The 20,413-nt window shown below is 46.4% G+C and overlaps 6 protein-coding genes across 6 annotated transcripts, besides 11 other annotated features; 3 read left to right on the top strand and 3 right to left on the bottom strand.

Annotated features, from left to right (window-relative positions):
• Positions 1 to 321: 321 nt before the first annotated feature.
• Positions 322 to 342: a microsatellite.
• A 392-nt stretch (positions 343 to 734) lies between these two features.
• Positions 735 to 772: a microsatellite.
• A 729-nt stretch (positions 773 to 1,501) lies between these two features.
• Positions 1,502 to 1,539: a microsatellite.
• A 907-nt stretch (positions 1,540 to 2,446) lies between these two features.
• PVX_116820 (DnaJ domain containing protein) lies at positions 2,447 to 3,810 on the top strand (the record flags this gene model as incomplete). Its single annotated transcript, XM_001615608.1, has 1 exon — positions 2,447 to 3,810. One exon carries the CDS (start codon positions 2,447 to 2,449, stop codon positions 3,464 to 3,466), a length of 1,020 nt encoding a protein of 339 aa, XP_001615658.1. The 3' UTR covers positions 3,467 to 3,810.
• Positions 3,786 to 3,808: a microsatellite.
• A 431-nt stretch (positions 3,811 to 4,241) lies between the features above and the next one.
• Positions 4,242 to 7,686, top strand: PVX_116815 (hypothetical protein, conserved; the record flags this gene model as incomplete). Its single annotated transcript, XM_001615607.1, has 6 exons — positions 4,242 to 5,178; positions 5,303 to 5,624; positions 5,818 to 5,866; positions 6,087 to 7,144; positions 7,270 to 7,439; positions 7,540 to 7,686. The coding sequence occupies exons 1-6, from the start codon at positions 4,441 to 4,443 to the stop codon at positions 7,684 to 7,686; spliced, it is 2,484 nt and encodes an 827-aa protein (XP_001615657.1). The 5' UTR covers positions 4,242 to 4,440.
• Positions 7,687 to 9,265: 1,579 nt separating this feature from the next.
• Positions 9,266 to 11,911, top strand: PVX_116810 (hypothetical protein, conserved; the record flags this gene model as incomplete). The annotated part of the gene is made up of 1 exon (XM_001615606.1): positions 9,266 to 11,911. The coding sequence occupies one exon, from the start codon at positions 9,266 to 9,268 to the stop codon at positions 11,909 to 11,911; it is 2,646 nt and encodes an 881-aa protein (XP_001615656.1).
• Positions 11,912 to 13,290: 1,379 nt separating this feature from the next.
• On the bottom strand, positions 13,291 to 15,246 carry PVX_116805 (hypothetical protein, conserved; the record flags this gene model as incomplete). Its single annotated transcript, XM_001615605.1, has 1 exon — positions 13,291 to 15,246. The coding sequence occupies one exon, from the start codon at positions 15,244 to 15,246 to the stop codon at positions 13,291 to 13,293; it is 1,956 nt and encodes a 651-aa protein (XP_001615655.1).
• Positions 14,042 to 14,103: a microsatellite.
• Positions 14,349 to 14,407: a microsatellite.
• Positions 14,715 to 14,738: a microsatellite.
• Positions 15,210 to 15,234: a microsatellite.
• Positions 15,247 to 15,756: 510 nt separating the features above from the next.
• Positions 15,757 to 15,809: a microsatellite.
• Positions 15,810 to 15,814: 5 nt separating this feature from the next.
• Positions 15,815 to 15,847: a microsatellite.
• A 938-nt stretch (positions 15,848 to 16,785) lies between these two features.
• PVX_116800 (hypothetical protein, conserved) lies at positions 16,786 to 17,746 on the bottom strand. Its single transcript, XM_001615604.1, has one exon. The coding sequence runs from the start codon at positions 17,561 to 17,563 to the stop codon at positions 17,222 to 17,224; it is 342 nt and encodes a 113-aa protein (XP_001615654.1). The 5' UTR covers positions 17,564 to 17,746; the 3' UTR covers positions 16,786 to 17,221.
• A 460-nt stretch (positions 17,747 to 18,206) lies between these two features.
• PVX_116795 (hypothetical protein) lies at positions 18,207 to 20,136 on the bottom strand (the record flags this gene model as incomplete). The annotated part of the gene is made up of 1 exon (XM_001615603.1): positions 18,207 to 20,136. The coding sequence occupies one exon, from the start codon at positions 20,134 to 20,136 to the stop codon at positions 18,508 to 18,510; it is 1,629 nt and encodes a 542-aa protein (XP_001615653.1). The 3' UTR covers positions 18,207 to 18,507.
• A 40-nt stretch (positions 20,137 to 20,176) lies between these two features.
• Positions 20,177 to 20,201: a microsatellite.
• Positions 20,202 to 20,413: the final 212 nt, after the last annotated feature.

The following is a 20,413-nucleotide window of genomic DNA, read 5'->3' as shown; positions in this document are numbered from 1 at the left end:
ATTTATTTCCTTCCCCCCGTGTGCATAAGCGCATGTGGTGTACATAAACGTATGCGCAATGGGTAAGTGCATATATACGCTGCGGCTTAGGCCCAAATGAATGCCAGGATGGAACTGTCTAACTGTTTTTTTTTTTTTTAAAAATACGTTACCCGTGAGTGTTCCTCCCTCCCGTTGTGTCATCAGTACACTGTGTTGCTTTTCTGTTTTTTTTTTTTTTTTTAACGAAAAAATGGCGAAGCGTTAAATATGTACAGTTCAAAATGTTCGGTCAGCAAATCACCAGGAGGGGAAAAGAACGTTTATTATGGGTACAATGTGAAGAGAACATTTAGCAATGTGAACATTTAACCCAAGCTTCTATTAAGGGTTGCTATTGGCCTAATTGGGAAAACAGTTCATATGTGTGTCCAATTTTGTGTATATGTGCATAGCCCACTGGGCCTTCATTCTGCGGTATCGTTTTCAAGCAGGTGAAGGAGAAGGTAAAATGGGGGGTTTTTCCTCTTTTGTCCCACTCGCCCAAAGTTTCTCCTTTTTGTGCAGCTGTTCTACATTCTCACAGTATGGCTGTCAACGAGGCCGATTCGTTTTCTGCAGCTTTGCCATATGAGAAAAAAAACGCCTGAACGGGTCAGGAAAATTTTGCGAAAATTGGCTGAACTGTTCAGAAAAAAAAGTAAAAGCGGGCAGGGAAGGGGCACATACGGGGTGAGGAAATGGCGCAGCAGGGTTGCAAAGCCGTTGCAAAGCGGTTACAAAGCGGTTGAAGAATGTTTGAAGACGGGGAAAGAACGGCGCAGAAGGAGGTACAAAACTGGGGCACACATTTGTGCGTCTTCCGCAGGAGCCACGCCAACACGCATACCTGCGCGGAGAAATGAAGCTCAACAGGGAGAAGGAGATGTACCAGCTGCCTCTGCTAACCACTTTCCCCCCAGAAGGTGTGCTACCCATGAACGTCACCTTCAGGGCCACTTTTGCAGGAAAAACCATTTAAAGCATCTCGTTCGTGAAAATGACCTTTTCGCGCTTGCTCAAGCTTTATGCCACTCTTCACCAAAAATGCGTTTTGCGCTCATTTAATTTTTGCCAAATTATAAATGGACCATTTTTATATTACATCACAAGGGGTCATATTACGAACAAGCAGGAGATTTTTTTTTTTTTTTTTTAACTTAATGTACTGAGTTATGAAACGTAATTTTTCAGCCCAATTTTTTTTTTTTTTTTAACCGCATTTTTAGCGAGTTCTTCAAGAAGGAAAAAGAGAAAAACAAAATGAACATTAAAGAGGACCCAATAAATGAACAGACTGGCAAATTTTAAAGCGAATGATCGGATGATTATTCCCAACTGAACTGTAGCAGAAAAGTTACACAAGGGAGACATACACACACGCCCATTTTGGATGAATCAAATTAATGTTATGCCAAAAATTGGTTATATGTAAAATATATCCGCGCTTTAATTTGGGGAAGGAAGTGGCCCTCCTGTTTCTGTTATGTTAGCAGCCGATTGGTGTTAAGACTTGCGAACTTCGCCATTTGGTTACCTCTCTTTCGGGAGCGCACAGAAACGGAGAGCCCGCGGATTGATTGTTCTCCGGTGTGCGAGCGCGCATGTGAATACGCGGGATTATAAAGTAAAACAAGAGGTGTACACTTCCCCCGCTTCTCAGCACACCCTGCAGTGGTTACAGCGCTGCACGGAAAAGGGAAAGCTCAAAACGGTAGTGCGCACGAATACGCGCGAGAACGAAGGGGCGCACGGCCCATCGAAGCGGTTGAACAGGCGCGAGGGGATTTCCGCCGCAGCGGGGAGCAAGCCATCCGTTATAACTAAAGCTGTCGCGCAAGGGGTGCTAGAGGCACAAACGGGAGTGTTCACCCGCGCAGGTATTCACATTATTTTTACATATACGCGCACGTGCCTTTGCGGAAATGCTTAATCGCGAGCACGCCTTTGCGCTTGAAGAGGGGAGCGAGTAGAAAAAATTGTGAACGCTTTCTAGCGGCGAAAACGCGCATACCTTGGATTTTTTTTTTTTTTTTTTTTTTTTTTTCATCCAGCCGAGAAAAGCAAGTCGTGTTGACAATCCCGATGCACACTCCACGCACGTGCGTTTTGCAAATGTAAGCAAACGGCACATGGTCACGGTGAACAAGCACGCGTGAATGTATGCTATACGGAGGCATATCATTTTGTCGATGGTTCAATGCCATTTTATGCCTTGCTTATGGGGATGATCACAACGCATGTGCCTTTTTCGCAATTTTTCTGTTCGCCTCCGCGGTGATATACCTCCCCCCCTGTCCCAATGACATTTTAACCCCATTTGCCGTTCAGCGAGTGATCTCTCCACGTTGTTTCACGTCATCCGTAAGAGCAAATTTTCGAGAGAAAGCAAACGTTCCGCTGATGCACGGTATGCCCCAACGCCAAAATGAAGAGCGATGCAAAATTGGACCTTTATGAAATCCTGGGGGTGGAGAAGAATGCCAGCGTGAAGGAAATCGCCAAGGCGTACAGGATACTGGTGCTGACGTACCACCCGGATAAGTTCGCCGCCCGGAGGGGCAGGGTAAAGGAGAAGGGTGAAGTGGGCGAGGCGGGCGAGGCGGGTGAGGCGGTGGATGAGGAAAAGACGAACGGGAAGCTGGACGTACTCGAGAAAGAAACCGTAGATGAGGAGGCAAACGAGGGGGAAGACGAAACGGTGAAGGGAGGCGAGGACGCCCCACAGAAGCGCGAACAGGACGCAGAGGAACCGCTCACCCTGCAAAAGTGCAAAGAGATGTTCCTCCAAATTCAGAAGGCATATGAAATATTAAGAGACCCAGAGAAGAGGAAAAATTATGACGAGTTTGGCCTGGAGGATGAAGAATGTAGCGAATTTAAAAATTATTTAAACCCAAAATTATTTCATGCAAGAATTAAAGTGGAGGATATACTTAACTATGAAAAGAAATATAAAAATAGCTCAGATGAGAAGGAGGATTTGATCGAATTTTACAATAAATTTAATGGAAAACTGACCCACATTTTGGAGTACATTCCATTTAGTGAAGAAGCTGACTTGGGCAGGTTCCTAGACATCTACAGTGGTTTGTTTAAGTCGAAGGAAATTGAAAAAACGCCTGACTATGAAAAGTCCCTAAAAAATATTAATAACATTGTTAAGAAGTATGCCAGTTTGAAGAAAAAGGACTCACGGATGAGCAAAAAAAGGAAAATGGCTGCCCCCCCCCTTGACGATTTGGTCCTGGCCATTCGGAATAATGAAGCGAAGAGGACGTTAAAAATGAACAACCTCCTCTCCAACATCGAGAAGGAATACCAGAAGAAGAACCCCAAGAAGAGGAAGGTCAAGCCGCCGACGGAGGAGGAGCTGAACGAGATTAGCAGGCGGCTCGAGGAGAACAAAAGGAAGAACGCCGCGGCGAAGAAGTTGAAGAGCGCGTGATGGGTGAGATGCGTTATGTGTGGGAGGTGCGTTATGTTCGTTATGTGCGTGTTTTAATTTTTTTGTGAACCTGGCGTGGTTACGCGTCTGTGTCGGTCACTCGCCCGTCCGGTCCCCGCCGCTTAAAGAAGTGCGCACGGGGCAGGCTGCTTATGCATGTGCGTTTAATTTTATTTTCCTTTTTGTACAATCGATGTTTATATTGTCACGTGTGTGTTTATTTACTTCCACACCGCTGCGCTTGCTGTGATTGACGTGCGCGCCCGCCTTTTCCCGCTCCTTTTTTTTGTGAAGTGGCCACAGTGACTTATGATAATTAAATCAAGAACGAGTCGTTCTTAAGCGCAAAAGGACACCGCGCAGTGTGGGTTTAAAAAAAAAAAGTGATCCTCCCTTTGTAAAGGCCATTCGCGCGTTAAGCGATTTTTCCACCTTCGCGAACTTTGCAAAAGGTCCCTTTGCCAGGGGAAAAAATCACCAATCGTTAACATTGTGAAACTTCAACATTGCCACGCTTCGAGTGGAAAAAACACGCAAATCGCAGCAGCGCGAGGCGGCGCCGTGGTCGCGGGAAGGCCCCATTTCGGCTCCCCTCCGGTGCGGCGTGTTCCCAATATGCCGCGCATCGTTTTGTCTTTTTTTTCTCTCCCCCGGGAGGGCGGAAAGCACAAACGTACGAATGTACAAACGCACAAATGCGCAAACTCGCGGGAGGGTGAACTCATGTGCTGGCGTGAAGGAAAAAAAAAAAAATCCGCAAAAATGGCGATTCGCCGCAGCGCTTCGCTCGCAGAAGGCGAAGCTTCGCAATCTCCTCAACACGTGGCGAATAGTGCGAGAGTCATTCGTACCCGATCGGCCTTCGGTGGAATGTCAAGGTCACTGGGCTGCCACGTTGTCCTCACCACATTGTCCCACCTGCCACGTTGTCTCTTCTACCCACTTCTCAACCAAATGTGAAGAACGAAAAAAAGATGCGCGAAGAGGATAGACACGCGGAAGTGCTCAAACGTTACAACGGGGAAGGGAGAAAAAAATGCCGGCACAAAAACGAGAGAGGGAGGAACCCCCCCTACTGCGTCAACTACGATGTTCTTCTGAGGAATTGCAAGCAGGAGGAACATTATATAGACCTTAACTTGGAAATTAATTACAATTTGGAGGAATTATTAGCTCATAAGGATAACATGAAGAAATGTTTGCACGTGCATAGTGGGCCGAGCAAGCACACCCTGCAGAGGGATGGGAGGAGTCCCCATTATGACGATGCAAATAGCCGCACTAGCGCAGCGGATGGCATTTCCCCCTTTTGTTACGACTCAGGGGGGGAGAAAAGAGGTGTGCATGACCATCCACACAGAATGGAAAAACAATTATACCGAAGAAGGGACTATACAGATGAAGGCCACACATCCGACTCAAGCAACAGCTACTGCTCGAACGTAACGGACAGTTCTACAAAGTATGAAAGAACGAATGGCATGAATTTTTCCCAACGCATCTCCTATGAGAGCACCATTTTGGAGGACAAACTCAATTTGTTTCACACTGGGTTAGCTCCAAAGGGGGTCCAAAAAAATAGAAAAGGGGGGAGAAATCATGCTGGGTGTTCTCCCTGGGGTGCCAAAGGTGGGGACAGCCCAAATGTAGACCACTCCTACGCCCGGACTGAGCTGAGTTATGAACACACGGAGTGCGGTCCCTCCCGTATGGTAACTAACGAAGTGGAAAAAACCGAGGCAGGCCTCTTCGCGGAAAATATGCTTCCTGGGACTTCCCACAAATAAAGCAAGAGCAATGATCCCCTATTACCTGTGCCCCTTTTTTTTTTTGCAGAAAGAAAGCTCCAAAGGGACGCCCCCCCCGATGAACCTGGACGGACATAAATTGACCAACTTAACATTTCACAAAAAGAATGCCAACTTGGCTAGCCAAAAAGTAGAAGAAGAAATCCTCAACAAATATGAAAAAATAATAAAAATTATGAAGTACCTTAGAAGAATAAAAAATAAGTACCCTGAAATAGAGACTACCGTTTCGATACTTTCCACTCATATTAAAAATGTCACTTTCAATTGCGAGAAGATGTTCTATTCCAGACAGGAGCTGAATGACTTTCTGAAAAAAATTTACATTTACCAGATTTACCTCCTCAAAAGTAAGGTGGAGTGTTTACGCCTTTGGGGGGCCGTCCAGAAGAGGACAGGCAGCTCGGCAAGCGGTACAGGAAGGGGCCAATCTGGCGAGTAGTGCTTCCACCAGTTTGTGGCAGACACGTATTAGCGCACCATGTTAAGGGCAACTCTTTTTCCCCATTTCCCCCCCACACACACACACCTTTTTTTCCGCAGAAGTCGTTTTTAAAAACCCGAGGGACGGAAGCAGTGGCGACTCCTTCAGGTGCAGCTTTGAAGCTGCGTCGCCGGGGGAGGCCCGCCCAGCCTTCAGGTTAAGCGAAAATAGGTGCACCAGCACTAGCAGCCCCGTACAGAGGAGACGTGAAAAATAAATAAGTGCGCAATTCCTTCACCCAAGGGGCCCCATTAACCGAGTGGTCAACCGCAAAACGGGAAATGCAGTAACTCCTCTGCTCTACCCCTCTTCTTTCTCCCCCCTTCAGAGACTATTCGGAAGTCCCCGAAAGCAGCAACAGGAATGCCCACTTCATGATCCAGCGCTTGCGAGAAAACAGACCTGTAAAGTATGCAGAGGGGATGCCACACGAAAATGTGGACGATGAAGAATGGGCTAATTTTAGCAGCGTGAGGAAACACGAAGGAAGGGCACGTAGCCATTTAGGCAAAGAGACACAAAGAATGGGCGGCGCAAAGAAGGAAAAGCAAATGGACACCAGCTTTACTGAAGGTGCCGGAAGTGACATGTGCAAAAAGGGAAAGGGAAAAAATAGGGGTAAATATAAAAGCAGTAAATCATTTAGGGGGCAGGAAGATGATCCGCTGGGGAGTGAAACTAACTCGACGCACTGTTTCACCAATCTGTATGGAGATGATGAAGAGAAGACGTCTGCCTACTACGCTAACCTGAGGCACACATATAGGGAAGCCCTGAAAAACCATATGCACACAAGTGGGGGAAATTTCCAAAGCGGAAAAAGTAAAAAACAAAGTGGAGGAAAAAAGGAGCACATCCTACATGAAGATTCGTTGGGCCATGAAAGTGGCCATGGGAAGGGCGAAAAAAAATACATGTTCGATGATGCAGATGTGCCGCCTGAACAGGAGCCCGTAAGAGAAGAGACAAACAAACAACCACCAGGATGGGGGAATAAACGGGACGTCCCATTTAACACACATTCGGTAGAATACGAGTCGAAAAAAGGCCACTCGGGGAAACTTCATAAGTGTATCCCCAAAGAGGGGGCAAACAGCAGAGAGTACAGGGGGAGAAGCACCTTAAGTGACGCCTTAAAAAACGATTACTTAAACGTGGTAGATGTGGAGAAGTATGGGCCATCCCTTAACGCGCTTAATTTAGCAAGGGGGGAAACGCCCCCGCGGAGAAGCCCATCGAAAGGGGAAACGGGCAGAAAGGATCCCCCGGGAAAGGAGAAAAACAACCAGAAGACGCTGGTACTCTTTTATGATATAAATAAAGAGCTAAGTGCCATCTCGAACAGGGACTCCGTCATACACGCGCTGAAGCATGCGCTGCTAAACAGTAAGGAGCGAGTGGTCGAGGTAGTGAGAGGGCATCGCCGAGTCAGCGACCGCGTTGTAGGCCCCACACAAACGGCAGATAGTTCTCACCCTGCATGCGACCACACCTGCGCCCTCCCCCATCAGAGCCCTACAACTTCAGCGCCCTGCAAAACTTCCTATTCAAAATAGACGTCGAGCTGGTGGAGTACAAAAACTTCATCCTGCTGCTAACTCGGAACATAAAGAAGCCGCACCTGGAAGCCCTCTATGGCTTGAACGATTTTTCGGTGTTTGAAAAGGTAAGCAAGTTAGAAGTACGCAGCGCAGTCGCATAATCACGCAGGAAAGTTTTTTTTTTTTTTTTTTAAAGCATTTATTCGTTACTGCCAAACATGTGCGCCTATAATGCCGCAGGTGTACGGGAAGAAGGTGGCGCCCCGATTTTTGGTCTCCAAGAAGGTTAAAACTTTTTACAAGTATGATACGTTTTACCGAAGATTTAAGGAACTCACAAATGTGCGCGATTTCAGCGGGATAACTGACGCAGTGGAGTTAATTTAGCCGTACTGGAGCGGAGAAGGGGGACGTTCCTTGAGTGAATTACAAAGCGGGAAAATGGTTACTCAACTGAGCGGCACTGTTTCTTTTGTGAAGGAGACCCTTCGTGTGGGGTTGCACCGAGCGAGCACTCCGGATGCCTTTTTAAAGACGGGAGCGGCAAAGGAAGCGGTGCAGACGGAATAAACTAACCAAATGGATAGGCAAATAGGTGAACATAGGATCAGACGCACTGTCGCGGCTTTTCACGAGCGGGCGTGTCCCAACCATGTGTGGCCAACTCCCAAAAGAGGGCTCTTCCTCCCCGCCCGCTTTGGTAAAATTCCCACCGAAAAAACTTATAAATGTGGAACAAATGGACACATACGCAGGGATGTACCTATGCATGTGCGTATATACGCCCTCGCGACAGCGCCCCCTTTGTGGCAGTTCCACGGGGCATGCGCTTCAACCCGTAGGGAAATCCACCTAGTGTGCATTTTACCCAAAGGAAGAAGAGGCAAAGTGGGGTCTATCTTCGCCTCTTCATGTTTCACCGCACACCCCTTTCGTTTTACCGTCCAGAAACAAAACAACAATTGTCAATTTCTTTTTAAAGACGATTTTTAATTTTTACGTTAGTTTTTGCTCCACCTGATTTGTGTTTGCAGATTTTTTTTTTTTTTTTTTAAACTTGAACATTTTAGCTATTTCGCAAAAAAATTATTGCTTGTTCAGGTAAAAATAAGAAAAAAAAAATTAGTTCAATTTTATTTAATTTGGCTGATAGCCCAATTGTCCGCGGAAGACCCCAAGTTTAAACCTCGCTAGAATGGGCAAAAAAAAAAAGGCGTAGAAAAGGCGTAGAAAAGGTGTAGAAAAGGTGCAGAAAAGGTGTAAAGAGGAGTAGCGAGGGGGGGGAGCGGCGGACACGCGGAAATGGCAAAAAGCGCACTGCCCGCAAAATCGCTATAACAAACGCTATAGCAGTTGTTAGAAAAAAAAGTCCATTACGCCAAACGGTTGGCAACCTCACTTGATGGTATACCGCCGCGTGAGGAAAAAAATAAAATCCCAACAGCGTTCAAGTTCGCACACAAAACGGTTTCTATACCTCTTTTTTTTTTTTTTTTTTTCCCCTTGGGGTGATTATTTTCCGCTCCTTCCATGGTGTGTATATAACATACACATTTGTAAAAAGAAGCGAAGCATTTTAAGCGATCGTGTCAGGAAAACTGCGCAATTAAAACGTTCAATGAATGTTTTTTTCCATTTTCCCGCTTTTTCCCTGTACACGATTTAATCTACAATTGGCGCAATATTTAGAGGCTGCTTCGTTTCTCATTCAATTGCGTTCATTTGGAAATTTTTTTTACAAACCGCTTTAACCTTAATGTTTATTTGTGAACCATCTCAACCGTCTTACATGTGATGTTTTGCCTTTTAAATTGAGCAATCGCAAAAAAAAAAAATCGTAAATTAATAATTTTTTACCTTTTTGGTGAGCAGTAAGGTGTTAATTCAGATTTGCAATTTTTTTCATCTTTTTAAATATGGCTGGCACAAGCTACTAATTAAAAAAAAAAAAAAAAAAAAAAAAAAAATGGCTAGTAGACAGACGGAAAAAACAAATAACGAAATAACGAAAACAACGGAAAAAGCGGAAAAAATAAATGAGCACATTACGCCTTCGCTGGAGGACATTCATAACGATAAGATAAAATCGGTAGACACTTCTCCCAATAAAGCGAATCAAAATTCGGAAAAAGACATGCCATTTGGCTTAACAAATTGGGAAATATCTTCCGAGCGTGCTGTTTCGAGCGATATACGGGAAGGTGAAGGTGAAGGCGAAGGAGATTTTTTCAGCAGTAACGTAAAATGTAATAATGCCAAGACGAAATTTAAAAGTTACGCATTAAGTGGGAACGCTCCAGATGCGCAACTTAGTGAACACTCAAACAAATTAAAGGAAAAAAAACACTTGCACACAATAATAAAGGAAAAAATCCGCAAGTATAGCATTTGTCACAACGGCGAAAGTGGAAACTATTGTCACTCGCCAGAAAAATTCAACACCGAATGTTTGAAGGAAGATAAGGCAGTTGACAAATTCGACAAAGCAGAAAATTCAAATAATTTTTTTTACACAGATCATCAACCCGTTCCGCATTCCCTGCAGCAGGAATATTGTGGCCACGATATAACTGCACGCGAAGGGACTCGTCGAAATGAAAAGGAGGATGCAACGTTAGGGCGTTCGAAGTGTTATAAAGATACGCACAAGAGCAAGTTCAACAGCATGACGCGCTTAGAGTCCGCTTCGAAAGTGGCGGATGACTCGAGCGGAGCCTTGCCGCGGGGTGGTGACTCCGGCGATGGGGGGCTAAGCGGCGACAGTGATAAGAGGGAGGACCACGCGGCAGGAGCCCCTACGCAGGGGAATGGTGAACAGAACCAGGATCACCGCGATCACCGCGATCATCCCGCGAAGAACAGCCCGCACGCTGAAGACATAATCAGGTGCAACGACGAGGAGCTGATAAGGAGTCTTCAAAAGGGAGAAGGAGTTAACCCTGTTGAGCGGGTGGAGCGGCCCTCACCGAAATATCAAGAAAAGGGACGCTCCAAGTATCGCAGAAATTGCTACAATGTTCGGCAGAGCAGCATTAAAAGTATTGTGAATGGCAAGGGTGCACAGCTTGGTAGGAGGGAGGCGCATAGTGAAGCACGTGAAGGGGACTCGAGGGTCGATGAAGGGAAAAGCGCGTCCGGGGGGGAAGTAGACAAGTTCAGTGGCGCGGGGAGAGACTCCTCTGGGGAGGCACCCTCGAATAGAGGTGATGATGAGCACGACGATCACGGCAGAGAAAACCACAACGAGGAAAAAGGTAGTAGTGACGAGAATGACGCGCGGGACAAGGGAGATGGTGAGGCAGACGGTAGGGGAGATATTGCGAGGAAGAACCTGGAGGAAGGCGGGTGGATAGAAATCGAGCAGCCGCTCAATTTCTGGGACGCCCTGAAGAACAATTTTAAGAACGTGTTTTTGGTGAAGTCGGAGGGGGGAGAAGCGGCAGATGGAGGGGAGAAGGCGGCAGCTGGAGGGGAGGAAGCCGAGTCAGCCAACTTAGGCGATTCTGTCAACGAACTCAAGGAGTCCGTCTCGCCCGCCGCGCCTACCGCGCCTACCGCGTCTAGCGCGCTTGGCGAGTTCCCCCTCTCGCCAGACGTGTACGTGAAGTGCCTAAACTTCCTGAGCGCGGAAAAAATCCTGGAGTGTGAGCTGCTAAACAAGCTGAGCAGCCACGTAATAAACAACCGAATCAACGTGTTCACCCACGTGAAAAAACTAACGCTAGATGAGAGGTGGTCCCACATCCCAATATACAAGAGACAGTTCTATCTGCACCAAATGAAAAACGTCAAGCATATGTACACCTCGGAGAAAATATACTCAGGCAATGGAATGTACATTCACGAAGTAGCTGCAATTATATTTCAAAATGTGTCTAATTTGAAGACCCTAGAATTACTGTCGCCCGAATATTGTATGAATGATAATACCCCAAGACATGAGCCATTCGCTCTATGCCCATCTGTTTTTTCAAAACTGGAGAAGCTAACAATAATTGGATGCCAGACGTTGGAGTGGCTACACATTTTGCGTAATTGTTCCTTTCCTTTGTTAAAAAAATTTGAAGTATGTTACTACCCCCTCCATCATGATCACTGGGTGTGGAAATTCATTTTCGATTTTACCCTCTTGGGGTTACAAGGCTTGTTTAAAATTTTATACACTATGGAGAATCTTCAAAAATTGAGCATCGGATTTGACGTACTGTTTGATAATCTGGAAGGGTATCTGTACAACCCTTTGGAGAGTCACCGGAATCTGTTGGGGGGGGTTAATTTTGTTCCAAATAATCAGCGGTATACAAACGCGTTGTCTGCCCCCCCGGCGAATGGGAACCCCTCGAGGAAGTTTAAAAGCTACCGGGGAAGGATCTGCGAGGAGGATTTCAGTGACATCTTCACCATTGCTTATTACATTTCGGGGAAATGTGGGAAGCTGAAGAGGATTATGATCAAGTACAGGGACTCGTATGATAGTTATGATGACGAGATGGATAACGACGAGACGCTGAATGAGTTCATTTCGGAGGCCACCAACACGGCGTCGAGTTACTACAACTATGTGCTCAACTGGTTTCGGTCCGCGGGTGGTACGGCGTCGGAGCGGGGTTAGGCAGTAAGGGGGGGGGGGGGGGGAGGCGCACCACATTTGGCTGACGCGCACAGCAGAAGAGAAGAACAGATGGGTGCCGCTCGCCGCGCCGGCTTCACCAGATGGGATGATCCCATAACGCGCGCCTTCGGCCAGGCGGTCCAAATGGGCGGTCCAAATGGGCGGTCCAAATGAGCGGCCCAAATGAGCAGTCCAAATGAGAGGCCCCACTGTCGAATTAAAACGAGGAAAGGAACCCCCCCCCCTGGGGTAATTTTTACCAGACAAGCTCTGCCTCACTTGTGCTGGTCATAATGTTAGTTTCCCACGCGGTGTGATCCCCAATATTCCCTCCCCAGCAGGCGTCATTTTTTCCCTAGAAAGCCTCTTTGGGGGAGGTTCCCCAACGTACACAGTTTTTGCAAGGCGAGCGAAGTGTCCTATGTGCACATCGCCGTTTGCTTTCCACTCGAAGGACCGCCTACCGCGTGTGCATATACCTTAGCTGATTTTTAAGGCCTGGTAACCTCCCTTGGGTGAATGCCCAAAATGAGCACTCCGCGCATGTGGCACCCGGTTGGCGAGCGCTTCGAGTGGGCAGCTCGCTTTCGTTTGTTTCGTTTTGTTATATTTTGTTTTATTTTATTTTCCTTTCGCTTCTTTTCTTTTCCTTTCGCTTCTTTTCCTTTCTTCCCATTTGTGCTGCCCTAATTCAGTTGTCCCCTTCTGATGCGTTGTGCCCATGGCTTGGCACACTCTTAGTAGCGTCCCGATTGATTTAAAAACCTTTGTATTCATTTTAAGCACCTGTTCATTTCTGCGTGGGTGATTTTCCGTGGCGGTGTGTCTCTCCGCTTGGCAAAGTAGTGGAGAATGTTTAAGACCCCTACGAGGAATCCGATAGTCGATGCCTTTTTCTCCTTCCTGGAGGGGCGTGACATAATGGCGAGATGCACCCGCTACACGTGTGCAGTGGAGGGTTGGAACAAAATTTACCAATAAAAACAAACATAAAAATGGGTGGGTTGGTATATCGCTGTGGTGGCAGCGGTTGTGGCAGCGGCGGCGGCGCTACGCACGTGTGCGCACTTTCACATGCACAGGGGATTGAAAAGGAAGGAAAAAAATAAAAATAAAAGGGGACGTAACTGCCACGTGGGGACGGCAGAAACCCCCCAAAGGTCCTTGCACACCAGTTGGCATGTGCACGGTTGAGCATGTTAAATAATTTCACATGAAAAAAGGGGGAGTCACGCAAATGGGGAGGGTGCCCGGTGGGCCCAGCCGTCACAAATTGGAGGTTCCCAAACTGTCGCAAATTCGGGGCTGCCAAAGTGCCACAAATTGGATGCTTCCAACGCGCCACATATTGGGGCTCATCTTGCGCCGCCCCGGCGGTCTCAAATGACGGTCGGAATTTCGCCCAGCTGGAAGGGAGCGCCAGCCGATTTGCGCGCGTGCTCTGGGGAGATGGGCTGCCTAAATTTAATCTTCTCCACATGAAGAAGGGTGTAGTAAATATCCAAGTCGATGTCATGTTGGTCCATTTTTTTGCTCATATTTATATTTTTCAAAACGGTGAAGGGCTGCTGCATATTTTGCTTGGCGAATATTTTATGGTACAGATCTGCGTCTACGTCGAAGCGGCTTTCCTTCTTGCAGTCCTCCACAGCTTGCATGTAGAAGGCGACGTTATTCGATGACATGGAGCAGGGGAAGGTATAAATGGTGGACCTATTCTCATTGTAGCTGTTTAAATTATGTCTAGCTATTTGTTCCAAGGATTTGACAAAATTTTTATTAAAAAAAAGAATTTTTTTCATTTTACCCATTTGGGTATTTCCCTCCATTCCATACTGCCTTACGTAATTCTTTTCAAATATAATTTCATTTTCGTTTGTAAAAAAAACTTCCTCCCCTTGTAATTCATTTGCGTAGTTTTGTTCTTTTCCAGGATTTTGTGCCGAGGCGTTTTGCATTGCTACACTCGAATGGGCGTTATAATCGGGTGCGTTGCTCATGGTTAGGTTTCTATCGCCTGTGTTCATTTGGCCCTCCATTCTTTGGCCATTATTTGAAAAATGTGTGTTTTGCATTTCCATTTGTGGCGTACCCGCCCCAGGAGCACCACACATGTTGTTCCCAACGGAGGGGTCGAACCCACCGCTCGGTAAAAGGTTCGGGTAAGGCGACATGTTATTCCCACCTACTATTTGGTTCCCATAAGGTGCATTAGCATATGTGTTAATGGGGGCTCCTCCTCCGCTACCATACATGGGGTACTGCTCGTTCTGCATATTTGGTTGCATGGCGTTACAACTTTGGGGGTAGCTAAAATTGGTTGCCCCGAAGGAGTTGGTGCCTGCGACCCCATAGGCCCCCTGCGCGTGGGGAGCTGACTCCATGTTGGCGCCGAGGTTGCTCTGGTTGCCCAACTGGTTCATGCCGCTGACATGGCCGCCGACATGGCCGGCGCCCCAGTTGGGGGGCACCATCTCGTTGGAGGGGTTCATACCGTAGGCGGCCTGCCCCTTCGCGTCGTAATTATAATTCATGTAGTTCCTATCCCCCCCGTGTCCTGCCACACCATGCACATTGTTGTTGTTCTGTAGGTAGCTATTACTGTGCTGCTGACTCGGAGCACCTTCCATCATTTGGTTCGCACTCCTCGCATTTGCAAAGAGGGGCTTTCCTTCCTTTAGCCTATTTCCAAAAATGGATTTATCCTGACTCACAAAATCGTAGAGACTAACACTTGGCAAATCAACCTTCCCCGCGTTCTTCACATTGTTGCCAAAAAGGGGGGCATTATTTTTCGTTTTGTTTCCAAATATGGAAACGTTTTGCTTAACTTGGGAAAATAAAGCTTGATCGTTGTAGTTGGGTCCATTTTGCTCCTTGCCGAAGAAGGACAAACTGTTGCTTTTGTTCTGATACATGGTGAATCCCCCCTCGGCAGGCGACATGGCCATGCCACTAGCGGGGATGCCACCAGCGGGGAAGCCACCCATGGGAGTTGTACTCATGGGATTTCCACTCATCATTGCACCTTTGGCGTGGTAATAATTGGGAGCCTCCTCCATCTTGGCGGGGGGTCTTCCGAACGAGTCATTTCCATACATCACGTTCCTGTCGGCGAATCCTTGGTGGTTGTTAACCGCGTTTACTTTTTGCGCGCCGTAAAAATCGTTGTTACAGTTTTGGAGCTCCCCATAGTTATGCTGCCGTTGCTCATTGTTGCCGGTCGCTTGAAATTGGCCATCCCCAGGGTAGGGGCCATTTCCCTGGAAGTTCCCGCCCCCTTGGTACTCATTCATCTGGTTCACCCCTCCGTTAAAACCATTGTTGTTTAGCATTTTGAGGGGCGCTCCCCGGTGGGCAAACGGCACAGATGGGGTGAAAGGGGAGGGGGGGCTATATATATATATATATATACACGCTGCCCCACTTTGCTGTTCACTCAAAGGCGTATTCACAAAAAGGCGGCTGGTTTATACACTTCTGGGTAGGTTAATAAATTGCCTATATAAGCATTTGAACGAGTTAACGTGTAAATGAGGCCACGCCGCAAAGGCATCAATCATTCGATCTACATGCTGTGCTTTTATGCCATTTGGCAGGACGCCACGTATAATAACGTGCTTCTCTGCTTCGGCGGGGAAATGAAGAAGAAAAAAACTGGAAGTATCTTTTTGCTTCATATGGGGGGGGAAATCTCTTCTTGGCCGCGGGCAGAGGCACAGACTGATTGTTTAAACGAGGCTGCTCCGCGCGTTCCTTTTTTCCGCGTTTTCGCAGTGCCCAACTCTGCGTGGGGGTTAACATGAAGGCCTCGCGGGGGGGCGCCACGCGCAGGTACGTACATGTAAATGTATATACATATGTATGTTCACATAAATATATTAATATATGCATATGCGTATGTTACGCGCATAGTTTGCTCATGTTATATGCAGCCCACGGAGGAGCGCTCCTTTCTGCATGCTCCACAGAAAGCTTTTTTTTACAAGCGGCAACGGTAGCTATGCATATATGTATACATGCTTATTATATACGTATGTTTTTTTTTTTTTTTTTTTTTTTCCGATTTGCTAGATGCTAGAAGCGATGCCTCCTGCTCTCACCTCTGCCATTTTTTCCATTCACACGTGGGGAGGCAAAACACGCTGCGTTAATTGATGCCGCGTTTGCGTGAGAATGTATGTACCATCGCTTTGTTCATTCGTTTTTCTTTTTTTTTTTTTTTCACGTCATGTATGCCCCCGTACTAGCACAGCTTCGTTTCTCTTTTGCTATATTTTTTGGTGCGGGCAAATTGGTACGCTCCACAGGAGTAGCCCAGATTCACAACGCTTCCTTTTTTGCTCCCCCCCCAAAGCCAAATGGTAGACCTGCGTAACGAATTATTTTGAAACTGCGCATTTGGACTGTTTTGGCTCACGAGAATGCCGCCGTTGGTCTGACCCGGTTGGTCTGGCGCAGTTGGCCCTGCTCTGGGAGTCCCCCTTTTTTGTAGCACTCTCGAAATGGCGCCATCTTTCGAAAAGGAAGAGGTGTTAAGCGCACCACTTGCCGCTTTACTGCATCGCTCGACTCGCTTCATCGCTGCAGCGGCGTTAAAATGTGTCCATACAAGTTGCGTAAACATGTCTGTGCATATCAACTGCGCGGATGGTTCCTCCCTACGTGGTCCCACGGTTTGCCCTTTTTTTTCTCTCTCGCGCACACAAGGAGACCCCCCCTGCGCGTAGGCCAGCTGCCCTATTAAACGACAACTGTTGAAGAAACAAAAGGGAAACCTCGCGGGAAGGCACATAAAAACGACGTTACGATTTTCGTTAGCGTAAAAAAATGAGTCGGCGTGAAAGAGTTGGTTTTTCATTTTGAAAAAAGGAGAATGTCAACAGAGGATAGTTGGCGATTTACTCTGGTGAGGCAGAAAATGCGAAAAGGGAAAAAGCGCACAGAGATATGTACATGTACACGCAGATATGTACATATGCATACAGATATATACATATGCACACATGGGCTGCCTTCAAAAATTTACAACTGTGTTAACCACAGCCCCCTTTTTACGCCTTTTAAAGGAGCGCAATTATGCACACGCGCGAGTGCGCGTTGGCGAATGACCGTGGCGAGGTGCTCTTCTAACCTTATTCAAAACAGAGTGTCACCCGCTCCCCCCACGTGATAATTACTTCGAGGATGTCAGCGGTTGTTTCTTCGTCTCGTCATTTTGACGTCAATTCATCTGTCTCCGTCTTCCTGCTCTTTTGTCAATATCGTCTGTTCCGCTTCTACTCCCGCTCCCGCCCCTTTGTGCACCGCTCACCCGGCGAGCAACTCCTTTTCGTGTTCTTGCCTCCTTTTCATTAAGTAGTAGCCCGCCGTTTCCTCCTCTTCAATATTGTAAAAGAGCAAGCTCAAGTTGACGTTCTTTTCTATTTCCTCGATTAATTTTTGCGCTGCCTCTTTTATGTTGTCAATCTGGGTGGAGGTAGAAGCCAGGAGCCCCCCTTTGCTCGTTGAGGCCACTTTACTCAGCAGCAGGGATGTGCCCTTCAGGGCGGCTAATGAGCCCCCCGTTTTGGCGAAGGAAAGTTGAGCCAGGCCTGTTTTCCATATTATCGGAAATGTAGATGATAGCAGCAGGGGGATTTCAATGGTCATTTTGGCGATTGCTTGACGAAAGGGGGAAGTGCTTTATGCGAGCGCTGTGAGTATGCGCTTTGTGGGGTGAATGACAACCAAAGGGGACAGCCCAAATGAAACTGTTCTAGTATGTTTCTCCTTGTAGTGTATTTTGAGAAGTGAAAATGAGATGTCGTGAATGCGTTTTCTCCAAATGTAGCCATTTTAAGGTTTTTTTTTTTTTTTTTTTGTGCATATTTTTACATGAACAAAATGTAAAAAAAAAAAAAAAAAAAAAAAAAAAAGCTAGCTAGTTAGTTAGCTATACCCCTGGGGGGATAAGCGGTTGAGGGGGAAATGAACTGACGGCTTATTTCCCCCTCCCGTGTGCAGGAAAGGTATAGAAGCAGGTAAATGGGCACATATTTTGTACATGCGCGCTTGTAGAAATAAAGCAATTTGGCACGTGGGAATGGGGGAACCAACAACCCGCAACAGAATTGTGCATACGGCGCAATGCTGTTTTGTTCAGGAAAAAATGGAAAAGTGGAATGTACCAAGAAGAAGGGGGTACTTACCAAAGGACACCTCCAGAAAGAGGAAACAAATGTGCGATCCGTTTTATAAGCATAAAATTGTCTCCTTTTTTTTTTATTTGCTGTTCCGCTTTGATGGCTGACCAGCTTAGGCGGTGTCTCTCCCGTGTTTGCAATTACGTTTATGTGGGGGAGGGGGTTCTTCAAAAGGGACAGCATATACAAAATGTTTGCACGTGGTAAAGAGAAAAAATAAAAAAAACACACCCACCAGGCTAACCCCGCACGTGGACATGCCAAAAAAATTAACTTCAAAAAAATCGCCAAAGTTACAAAAAAAAAGAGTGATGCGGAACAACGTGGTGCAATAAATTGGGGGGAGGGGATCAAATCAGATCCACCACTTCGCCAAAAAAAATGTGAAGGTAATTTCCCTTTTGGCCCAATTTATGCACACACCTGCTGGTCCTGTTCGCCTTTGTCCACCTCGACGTGAGGAGCGTCCTGACCCTCCTTCGCAGACTGCTTAACTTTCTGCCTCTTAAGCCTATCTTTGTAGTAGTCAATATAAAGGGTGTTAATTTTCCTCTTGAATTTCAGAGCGGCCACGGCAACCTCCTCACTCCTGTGATCCATAAGTTTGTAGCAAACGTCAAAGATGTTGGAGCTGCTTACATGCTTTAAGCTAAAGTGGAAATTATTGGTTACGTAAATGAGCCCCTTTAAGAGAGTATTCACATCATTTTCGTCTTTCGATTTTTGCAATTCAATCAATTTGACTAAGAAACTGTCAAACTTCCTTTTTTGTTTTTCTTCATTGGATGCAGCTAGCTCTTTATTTTTTTTCTGAGATTCTTCTTTAATTCTTAATTTTTCCTTTTGACTAACTTCCTGTGCGTCTTCATCCGCCTTATTCGTTTTGTGAATTAAGTGTATAAGTTCGGGGCACTGTTCTGTTAGGATAGCGTTGGCAGATTTGTGCGTCGTTGCGACTTCTTCCTTTTCTGCGGGTTCCTTTTCGTTTAGGAGCTCCAGATCAAGTCCATCATTCGTTAGCTTTGAAAAGTTGTCCAGTTCTTTTATTCTGTTTTCCACCAGTTCCTTTTTTCTCTTTTTGTCCTTTACCACTATCTTGTTTGTGTACATGCCTATGATGGATTCGATGTCGAAGGATTCCCCGCCCGCGGCGTTGGCGGCGTCCGCTCCGTCTGTTCCTTCCTTTTTCTTTTTCTTCTTTTTCTTCTTCTCAGTCTCGGTGGTGGTGGTGGAGGAGCCGTTTTCCTTTCCGTCCGCTTCGCCCGCCGCGTTTGCTTCGTCCTCCGCGTTCACTTCTTCCCCCTCGTCCCACGTAATCGGTCCCACCTCCACGTACCTGGCGCTTCTGCCGTACTTTTTCTTCCCCCGCTTCGTTCGATCCTGCTTAACGTGGTACTTGCAAAAGTGGCCAAAGAGCGGCGTGTAAATGACAATTTTGCAGCTCTCCCCATTTCGCTTCCTCCCCTTGCACCTTTCCAATTTGTCGATTAACCCAAAAACTTTTAATTTTGTTTTGTCTAACACTTCTAGCAACCTGGAGTTATAATACTGTGGGTCCTTGTCCTTCACAACTGGGTTGATAAGGGCGATAACGGATCCTTCTTTTTCCGTTTCAAATTGTTCGCAAATTTCTCCCGTTAAGAAGATCCTCGACTGTGTGTTTTGCAAATCCGAAATGTCCCAGAAAATAAATTTTTCGTTATTGTACTTCCTGACTTGGTAAGGTATATTGACAATGGTGCAGATGATGACAATTTCTTCTTCGTCTTTTTTTTTTTTAATTTCGCTATCATATTTCGATATGTAGTCTGCGAAACTCATGATTGTTTTGTTTTTCAGAAAGGACTGGCAGTCCTCCTTATTCGTTTTCCACTCCTTCAGCTCCAGCTCTATTTCGTTCGCCTTTAATTTGTTGCCATGTATAACAAATGGGGCTGGGGTGGCCGCATCTTCCTCGCTGGCTAGCACTATCGTCTCCTCACTGGGGAGCTCTACAACTTCTTCGCTTCCATGCGCTTCTCCCCCTTTGATGCTATCCATTTGGTTGAGGTGGCCAACTGGCAATAAATGGGATAATGCAGGGAAAGGAAGGACTGCTCAACGAGTAGGCCGGGGGGACAATGCCCATATGTGCCTCACTTTGGCTAGCCAAAAAAAAAAAAAAAAAAAAATGGCTAGCTACACATATGCAGGCAACGACAGAGGAGTGTCACTTTTTTTGCAGTTTTATTTATCATCATATCTGTACAGTTTTTATCTCCTCATTGTGGACAGCTTCTTAGCTAAAGAGGTGTTAACGTTGAGAAGCCTTTTTTGT

The sequence above is a fragment of the Plasmodium vivax genome, chromosome 12 (assembly GCF_000002415.2).
Source record: "Plasmodium vivax chromosome 12, whole genome shotgun sequence".
Classification (NCBI taxonomy): domain Eukaryota; phylum Apicomplexa; class Aconoidasida; order Haemosporida; family Plasmodiidae; genus Plasmodium; species Plasmodium vivax.
The sequence above is the reverse complement of the archived record's forward strand: the minus strand, read 5'-3'. Positions and strand labels throughout refer to the sequence as shown.